This window comes from Phragmites australis, chromosome 7, assembly GCF_958298935.1.
Source record: "Phragmites australis chromosome 7, lpPhrAust1.1, whole genome shotgun sequence".
In the NCBI taxonomy this organism is placed as follows: Eukaryota; Viridiplantae; Streptophyta; class Magnoliopsida; order Poales; family Poaceae; genus Phragmites; species Phragmites australis.
Genome location: NC_084927.1, coordinates 15047926 through 15057627, shown reverse-complemented (window position 1 = coordinate 15057627; position 9702 = coordinate 15047926). Strand labels below are relative to the sequence as shown.

Here is a 9702-nt window from a genome sequence, read left to right as displayed (position 1 = left end):
ATCTCCAGTTGCCCAAATGTTCAAAGACATCTCAGTGGTCTAACACCCAAACACACACACAAGATGGAGAGCGATGGCATCGAGCCTGATGGTGGCACGAGCCCAACATGGAGGGACGACACGAGCACGATAGGACGCTATCATGACGGCACAAGTACGAGCACAATGGAGGAGGGGATGTACCAATATGGCAAAGTGCTGCCATGATGGCATGAGCACGGCAGCACAAATTATTTAGCTATATACATTCATTGTTAAAATGTTACACCCGTTATTGCTGCCAAGGATCAAATTCCTTAGTACGCCACTCAAAATGCAACTGGTGTACAAGATTATACCAATTAAGGTAGTATCCACATCCCAGGGGAGGAGACGGAAGCAAGAGCAAGGCAACAAAACTCCAAATTCCAGAAACCAGAATATACACTGAAGTTTTCATGATTTATCCAAGACCGATTCTGTAGTAACAAGTTAGCAGAGAAACTTACTTTCAAATGCCTATTTATCCTTTATTGATCCTCTATTCCAAGAAATACATCCTTTAGCTGTCATGACGAGTATGGATGATGATTGCACAATGATGGCTTCACCGTTGTAGGTAACATCTTGTGTCAAAAATCAATAGTTGCAAAATTAGACATACCCCTTTATCCGCAACTAAAAAGGGTAATACAGTTGATCTCATCCTCTATGTACATCAACTTTCAACAGAAGATGCAGCTATGGGACTAGTGAGATGGTCGAGCTCAGACACCGGCGATGTAGGATTGGCCTGCATAAGTTATGTCTGTGCAGGTACATGCTTGTCGTTCTTCAGCAACTCGACCAGTGCGCTCCAGCTTTGTTGCCAAAAAATTGTTGGCTGCTGCAGCTGTCAAACCTCTTATCGCTTATCAGCATTGCCAATTCTACAGCTGTACACCTGCATCCTTCAGAACAGCAGTCACCGTGGCAGAGGCTTCCTCGAGGGTTCTTGCCTTCTTCACAGTGTTGAATGCCTCTACGACATCACCTTCTTCCCATTCATCGAAGTCATCTACTCCAATACCACACTCTAGCCCCGCACCAACCTAGTGAAAAAGAAAAAAGTATCCATCCACATTGTGAGCACTAATTTTCGTCTCAGCATCAACACAGAATGCATGTAAGCAAAATAAAGTAATGCCAGAAATAAAATCATTTTTACTTTTTAGAAAAACAGATTTTGACATAGAGGGAATATGTGCTTGTTCTATCAACTTATTAACTATGCAGTAGGAATAGTTGATGGGTCCATTGTAATTTTACGTACCTCCTTTACAGTTTCTTTAACCCGTCTCAAGGAATCGAGTGTACCAATATAAACTTCTCTTCCTTTACGAATAACCCGAACATTACAGTCTTGGACAACCTTTCCTGTAGTAATCATGCAACCTGCCGCCTTTCCACTGCCACTACTGAAAACAGCTCGAACTTTCGCTGAACCGAGTGGTACTTCCTCCTGGCAATGAAATGTGTACTGACGATGAATATCCCAGTAGTTCAATAAAACAAAATGAGAAATATTTGCTTTAAAACACACTGAAGTTCCGAGCTATCATCCAAATGAAGTAAAGAATATTCATTTCAAATAAATAATTTCAGAACATCAAACAGCACTTTGAGCAATTAGTAAGGGTGATGGATGGCCCAATGGCCCATTAAATTTTAGATTTTTTCCCACTCAACTGGTTTCAAAATCCCAGAAATTACTGCATGTTTACCTCAGCAAGTTCAAGAAGCCCTTCCATGGCATTCCGTAAATCATCAATCAAATCATAGATCACCTTGTACAGCCGAATTTCAACACTTTTCTTCTTAGCATAAGTTTTAACTGATCCTGGAGCTCTGACATTAAAACCAAATATAATTCCTTCAGAAGCAACAGCGAGATCAACATCGCTAACACTCACATCTCCCGGAGCTTGAAGTAGGAACCTCAAGGAGACATTTTCTTGAGGTAGAGCTTGGATGGCTTGCCTAATGGCCTCAATTGAACCCTATTTCGATCAAACGTTGATTCATTTAGAAAGAAAAAAAAAACGAATAATAATAAACAATAGAATGATATTGTCTGTAAGTATTTTACTATTTTTCACTACCTGAAAATCAACTTTAAGGATGACATTTAACTCATGTGTATCAATTCCGGCTTGCTTTCCAGACGAAACAGATGCTGCAATAGATGAAAGAGTGACTTTTCCTTCCCCAGCTTTTGCAGATATCCTTTCAATACGCAGTGCTCCAGCGCGCTCATTTGCCCTTTCGCGTGCAACATCAAGGTTGTCAACTGCATCAAACTCATCACCAGCAAGGGGGACATTGTTCAGGCCAATAACCTGCCAAAAAGGTTTATAAAATGAATTCAAGACACCTCTAAGACTGCAATTTTCAAGATTGTTTAACACTCGGTAGTATTAAAGCAAAAGGAACAAGCTATCGAAGGAATATTGCCCATTTGGAAGGCATCGGGGCATAGTACAAGATACTTTCTTCTAATGATAGAAAGCATCGGGGCATAGTACTGGATGACCAGAACAAAGTAGTAGCTTATGCTTTTATTTATGCAAAATTTTGGTCTGCCACTCTATATACTAAATTCCACATGACCTAATGTATATTTCACAGGAAAGCAAACCAAATGCAATTTCAGTAAATACCTGCACGGCGTTGGATGGTCCTGCTTTGTCTACTGGCCTCCCACGATCATCATACATTGCACGGATCTGTCATGATATTAATACCATGTTATGCAACAATTGACCCACAATTATAAGTGCTAGCATGTGTATATTTTATAAATAAACACATGCTACAAATAGGAAAGAGGAATCAAACCTTTCCAAAAGCTTCACCGCACACAATAATATCAGCCTTGTTTAGGGTTCCATTCTGTACAACTAGGGTGACAAGTGGACCTTTGGCCTTGTCAAGACATGCTTCAATAACAGTGCCCTTTGCATTTCTATGAGGATTGGCCTTCAATTCTTGCAACTTGAAATCACCAAACAAAGCAAGTCAAAAAGGAACTAAATAGATTAGCCAAAAGGATATTGCAAATAGGTATATACCTCCGCAACAAGCATGACAGTCTCTAATAGTTCGTCAACATTGTCTCCAGTAAGAGCACTTATCTGGCGGATATCACAACTAAAACAGGTCAAATAGGTAATAAGAAGCTAATATGGAACTTCTGTTTCCACATTGTGACAATTAACAACCTGAATCATTGGGGTATCACCACCCCACGTCTCCGGCATAAGTCCAATTTGAGAAAGCTCTTGCATGACTCGTTCTGGATTAGCTCCCTCCTTGTCTACCTGCTTGCATATGAGCGGATGGAAACTTGAGGAGGGGGAAGACAATTGCAACAAATAAAATAATCGAATGAAATTGTTTGAAAATAGACCTTGTTGATTGCTATTATAATAGGGACTCCGGCTGCCCTTGCATGTGCAATTGCCTCACTTGTTTGTGGCTGAACACCATCATCCGCAGCCACAACAATGATACATATATCAGTTACTCTAGCTCCTCGAGCTCTCATTGCACCAAAAGCCTGTTCAGATTAAAGAATTAGGAACGGTAATGTCATAGGCACATGCGTACATACAACCAAATAAACAAAAATGTGAACTACACAAAAAAGATTATTTTTCTATACCTCATGGCCTGGAGTATCCAGAAAAATACAAGCTTGAGGATTTCCATCTACTGGTACAAGAACCTGATAAGCTCCAATTCCTTGTGTTATACCACCAGCCTCCGATGCCACCACCTGTCAGGAACTTTGGTTAGATCTATAACTTGTAGATAGGAATTTATGTTTAAATGTGCAGAGTAAATGGAAAACTTCCATATCACTGACAGAAGGAACATATCAAGGAGAAACTATTATAAATTTACCTTACTCTTGCGTATATAATCCAACAGAGTCGTCTGCAAACAAAAGTAACAGTGTCATACAACAAATATTTAGAATAGTTGAGAGTTCCACAATTTGATGTCAGAATAGATACCTTCCCATGATCAACATGGCCCATGATAGTCACAATGGGAGGTCTTACTTCCAACTTATCCAGATCTTCCTCATCAAGGAACTCCTTCTTCTTTGCCATTTCTTCCACTTTCACAGGACAACTTTCTAGCACTTCAACATCATATTCCATGCAAACCATCTTAACCAAATCTTTATCCAGAGTCTGAACATTGTCGAGCATAGCTCCTCTCACAGATAAGAAGCGCAAAATTTCTGACTCACTAACTGCCAACTCATATGCCAAGTCCTCAATCAGCATACCTTCTTCACCAACTTCAAGGATCTCGACTCTAACTGGCTCTTCTGCTTGAAGAGCCTCAAGCCTTGCAGCCCTACGTTTTGCCTTGCTCCACCTCCTTCCCTTGCGCACTGGAACACCAGAAATTGACACATCAGTAGTATCCTCATCTACTAATCCATCATCATTTGACATACGTCGGCGGGAACCAGCTGGTGTGCTTTGCTTTTTGCGACGATCAACTCTGACTTTTGCTGGCGGGCCTCGTACTGGCTTTAGAGGATCTAACAGTTCCTCAGGTACAACTGGATCAACCGTTGCCCTCTTGGATGCAAATTTATCTATTAGGATGGGTCCTTTTTTCTCCATTGATGTATTGGACTTGACAGGCCGGCGAGGTGGCGGTGCTACAGAAGGTTTTGATAGTAGCTGAGGTACTGGTTTTGATGGAGATGACAAGGTTGGTTTAGCTGCAGGTATGGACTGATTCCTACTTTCTGTTCGTGGTTGCTCTCTAATCACCTTATGTATAGTTGGCACGGGGTTTCCCTTTCGCCATACACTCTTTAGTGTTTTTGTCTTCCTTGAATTCCCACCCTCCTCCACAACTGTTGCCCCAGGACCATTACGCATCGAAACATTATTCTGTCTAGAACCGGTGTTTTCACCGGCTCCATTTCCGGAGCTTGACGCCTCGAGCTTCTCCGCCTTCTCCAACACCTCGTGTAATGACTCCCTGACCTTATCTCTGTCCTCTAAAGTTGCCCCCACTGGCTTCCGATCAGGCAATGATGCTGGTTTCATGCTCTCCGGTGGCCCATTCGGCCCGACTGGCTTCTGTGGCGGCTTCAGAAGCAGATCATTGCCATCATCGGCTGTGACACTCACACCTCCTCTTGACGAGAACTGAACCCCCTTTTCCTCAATCAAATTAGTGATGACCATACATCTACACAGCCTCCCAGGCGCATAATGCCACCGCCGTATACCGTCAAACCCAGTGAAACTGATCCTTGTGACCAAGTGCGCTCTCCTCGCTACCGCCACGGGCGTTGGGCCAGGCTTCCCGTTGCTCCCGAGGTTTGTAACGGAAGCAGGGGATGCCATGGCGATATACTCTTAGCAATACTCCCTTGCACTCATAAAGCTTGAGAACACAAGGTGTTCGATAGCAGGGCCACCTGTCAGGGAATCGTCGGTCAAGATGAAATTTTGAAACAACAATCGTATCAGCGAACACCCCAAACATAAAACCCTTGTTAGGATTTCAAATTACCACAAATTTTAAAACCTTTACCCTTTCTCTTTGCGAGTTAAAAAAAATAGTTGAACCCAAAGATTAAACGGATATTCAAACGGATATTCAAAGGACAGTATATTCAAACGGTTAGAGAATACATAGCAATATTAAATTTTGGGCCAATAATTGAACCCTATGAGCAACCCGAATAAAAACTCCTAAGAATTTCAACTTTGATAGAAGAACATGCACGCATTTAAGAAAATAAACCGAAATTAGTTCTTCACCAGGAAGAATACTAATCCGCAACAGACTGAGTAATCCATCCCCGAAATAAAGATTTGGATTTCATTGCTCGAAGCAAAGAAAAAGGTTCTGCACAATAAATGGAGCAATCCATTGCGAAAAAGAAGAGCAAGCCCCCTGGCAAGCTAGTGTGCAGTCGTGGGGGGAGGGTACCTAGACCAGGGTCGGCGCGCGGTGGGCAGCCCGCAAGGCTGCGGAAGGATAAGCGGCGGCGGCGGAGTCTTGTGCGGTGAGCCGACGGAGTCCGACGCGGAGCAAGAGGGCAATACGGCAGCGGCCCGGCGGTCGGCTGAGGGGAAGAGCAGAGGCCGCGCGAGCAGAGGACTGAGGCCGTGCTAGCGGGAGTGATAAGGATCGGACAGTGACAATTAAGCAGCGGATTCTTGGCCGAAAATAAAGCAAGAGAAAACAAGGGAATAGTAGCCGGGTGAGGTTTATATGGTTCGTGATAAGGTGGCACGCCGCAGAGCCAACCAAGATGCTTGCCGTGGATTCTTTGTGGCCTATCTTTTTTTTCCTTTCTTTCCTTTTCGCTCTGTTTTTGTTTGGCCTTTGCTTTCAGGCTGGAGTAAGTGGTCAGTCCTGATTCAAAATAAACCGAGATAGGAGAAAATTGGATGGGATGTGCGGAAATGCAATTCCAAGCTTAGGTGTTCGTAGCTAGCTTTGACGTGTGTATTTGTGCATTTTAATGTCGAGACCTCTTCACAGGAATTATCGACGTATAATACATTAGCGAACCATCTATAATCATCTAACTCTTCGATAGATTCTTTAACTAAATATTTAATGATAACAAGAGTATATATTTGTTGTATTTAATAAGTTATAAAGAAATAATATACACATAAAGACTTAACAATTATATAGCAATTTGACTCTTTTATATAAACAACATTTATTTACTCTCTATATATACTCTTAAAAATGTCTACTGCAATGTATCTTCACTCATCCCGTTTCGTGTGTCAGCGGGTAGACCGTTGTGTTCCACTCCCTGTTTTTCCACACGGGTGTCTGAGTATTTTCTCTAGTCTCGGTAACTCTAATAGAGAATTATTTAAATATTTATCATTTTTATTATATGACATCTCGTGCTACCTCAAGCCCAAGCCCCGCAACCTCGATCCAGCATGCTAGGGTTTCAGCGGTGGCCGTGCAACTCTTGGCTGCGTGTGCCCCTCCCCTCGTTAGCGCGTGTTCAAAACTAGTGACTAGCTGTATCTGTGGTTCCTCGGTCCTGGGAGGGGCTACACCTCACTCCGCAATCTCTTTTAATCACATCTGGTGTACCTCTAGTACCACACAGCTTCTGACGAATCGAGCTAGGAACCTCATCACATGGATATCTGGTCCACACACTCACTCATCTAGACACACGCTCCCAAAGTCTAGTAAAAAAGGTTCTGCCTTCGCATGTCCATGACCATAGACACGGCTATTCGAATAGATTTACACTCTGCAGAGATTGTACAACTTTACCCACGCGGTATGCTCAGCCTCCAACCGTTGCAAGCGGAGGAGCGAATCATACTGAGACTCTCCAAACACCTTTCATACCGGGCTTTTCCACGAAACACACTAAGTCCCAAAGCTGCATGTTCCGAAGGCCAGTATCCCTTTTTAAGCCTAAGCTGGTCCCTGAAACCTCCAAACAACGGGACAGATGGATCTTTGGCTGCTCATTGCTCTCAGCCTCCTGGTATGATACCCAACTCAGTCTGGTGAAGGAAAAGTCAAGTCCTGCCCATACAGGACGCATGGTTGCACGGGGTCGCTAAGGCATGGCAGCAAAATGACTCGGTCCTTAAGCGTCTGGGCCAGACATCTTCATGGGCAATGAATACCATCATATAATTCAAGCCCCCAAGAGCATCCTCCTGGGAGGACCACTCTACCTGCCCGCGCCAAAACAGTTTTCACCCATTTTTACACATTACCCTCCATAACCCACAAGACATCAAGGATTCATGGTATATGAGTTATCATTGATAACAGTAAATCTTGTCTCCGAAGAGAAGTGTTTTTAAAAGCAACGTCTCCGAGGAGACGTATTCCATCCTAAGCATGCTAGATATGAAAGCGTCACCCATCGTTAATATATTTAACGACAGGTATCCCTAGGATGATATGTTTTCTGCATGATGACATGTAAGGCATGGCAGTGTTGATAGGATTAACTACTACAAGTAGTTTGAAAGAAAACGCAATATATAGCACATGCGATAATAAGCCCGATTTTAGTTGATCATGTATATTATTTAAAAATCAGAGGTTCAGTATGATCAAGGAGATAGGACTTGCCTTTTTTGGAATTTTTTTCGAAGTCTTGATTGTAATCAGGATCCTCCTCACTCCTGATGCTTCCGGCGCAGCACTCGCAGAACTCGGGTTGCCCTGAAATCGCGACTATGATCAATAACGGTGATACTAAAGAAGAATTAATTAACACCAAATGGAAAGCCAAATGAGCCCTAATGGATACCACAACATCACAGATGAGTAGATCTCGATTTTAGATGAATTTTGGAGAATGAATCGCCGAAATCGGAGCCAAAACGGAGAAGTTACGGCTCCCGGAAGATTTAATTAGAATTTAAATCGAGAAATTAAGAAATAGCACTGTTCATAGGTGGGACCCACAGGTGGGACCCATTGAACAGTAATCTGGCCCCCACATGAATAGTGATTAGTGGGACCAACATGAAAAGTACGAATTTGGGCCGAATGGGCTTGGATGGGCCAGATCCAGCCTAGATGGGCCTAGGCTGGGTTTGTACAGGCCAAGCTGCACAGTGTTGGGCTGCACAGTGATGACTTGTTCGGGTTTGGGCTGGGTGGCTTAGCAGGCTCCGGGAGCTGGACTGGCCCACTGGGGTGCGCCCTTTGAACGGCCTGGCAGGCCAATGGCGCTCGGGCCCAGCCGTGGCTCAATCGGCTGGCAAAGTCATGGCCTTTGCCCGGCCCATGTGAGCGCGTGGGCACACGGGCGAGCGCTGGCGCACGCGAGCGGTGGAGAGGAGGGGAGAATCGGCCAACGACGAGGAATCGATAGTGGCGCGCACGGGGAAGCTCATTGGAGAAAGTGTTCCGGCCAGGGCTCCATGAGAACAAATGCACGCCAACCTACTACGCACTATGGCGGCTCAGCTGGGCACTCACCGACGGCAGCCGACGGCGAGAACGGCGCCAGATCACGACCGAAGAGGAGGTAGCGACGCAGCGCAACTGGACACCACCTCCCCTGCACTAGGAGGTGCCAACCTGCATAGAGAAATAGGCCTAAGGCCTCTAGGCATCATGACACGATGGTCGGCCACGCACACGGAGCACCAGCACATTGGCGGCGACAGCTACATGGCGGCGGAGAGCAGAGCTCACGGCGGCACCACCTCCCCTGCACCGTCCTCAAGAACAATGAGAAGCGGGTCGGCGGCTGGCGATTCATCGAAGAGACGGTGGCGACGCTGCTTGGCTATTGACGTGGACGGGCTCCCGTTGGGCTTCCGATGAACGGGCAGCGACACAGAGACTGCGAAGGCCCCTGGTACCCCTTAGCAGCACGTTGACGGTGAATGGGCAACGGCGAGGTTGCAGCGGCGGAAATGGCGGTAGCGACAGCGCTGTGGCGAGGCGAATGGAGAAAGGGGGGGAGAGAGAGAGACGCGGGTCTGCTATTTATAGAGAGGGAGAGGAAGCACGGAGGCGGTGCGCGCGGGCTGGCGTCACGGGGACATCGACGGCGAGGTGGCGGCCGGCGCCCACCTTTTTCTCCGGGGCATGGGCCGACTGCGCTGGCCAAGCATGGGCGGGTTGCGGAAGTCGTGTGTGCAGAGCATGGGAGGAGAGAGAGCGCGAAAG

The 9702-nt window shown here is 45.3% G+C and overlaps 1 protein-coding gene across 1 annotated transcript; it reads right to left on the bottom strand.

Annotated features, from left to right (window-relative positions):
* Positions 1–484: 484 nt before the first annotated feature.
* LOC133924012 (translation initiation factor IF-2, chloroplastic-like) lies at positions 485–6243 on the bottom strand. The gene is made up of 13 exons (XM_062369365.1): positions 5995–6243; positions 4038–5476; positions 3925–3957; positions 3683–3796; positions 3428–3577; positions 3240–3338; positions 3090–3152; positions 2857–3012; positions 2679–2744; positions 2121–2357; positions 1743–2018; positions 1292–1480; positions 485–1070 (listed from the first exon to the last, which is right to left on the bottom strand). The coding sequence occupies exons 2-13, from the start codon at positions 5400–5402 to the stop codon at positions 909–911; spliced, it is 2910 nt and encodes a 969-aa protein (XP_062225349.1). The 5' UTR covers positions 5403–5476; positions 5995–6243; the 3' UTR covers positions 485–908.
* Positions 6244–9702: the final 3459 nt, after the last annotated feature.

What these genes read in the sequence shown, in the direction of transcription:
- LOC133924012 (XM_062369365.1), bottom strand. Translation starts at nt 5,402, where the DNA reads ATGGCATCCCCTGCTTCCGTTACAAACCTCGGGAGCAACGGGAAGCCT. An exon ending in GCGGTGAAGCTTTTGGAAAG is followed by an intron (nt 2,745 to 2,856) that starts GTTTGATTCCTC and finishes ATATCATGACAG; the next exon opens with ATCCGTGCAATGTATGATGA. An exon ending in GGCTTCTTGAACTTGCTGAG is followed by an intron (nt 1,481 to 1,742) that starts GTAAACATGCAG and finishes TTTCATTGCCAG; the next exon opens with GAGGAAGTACCACTCGGTTC.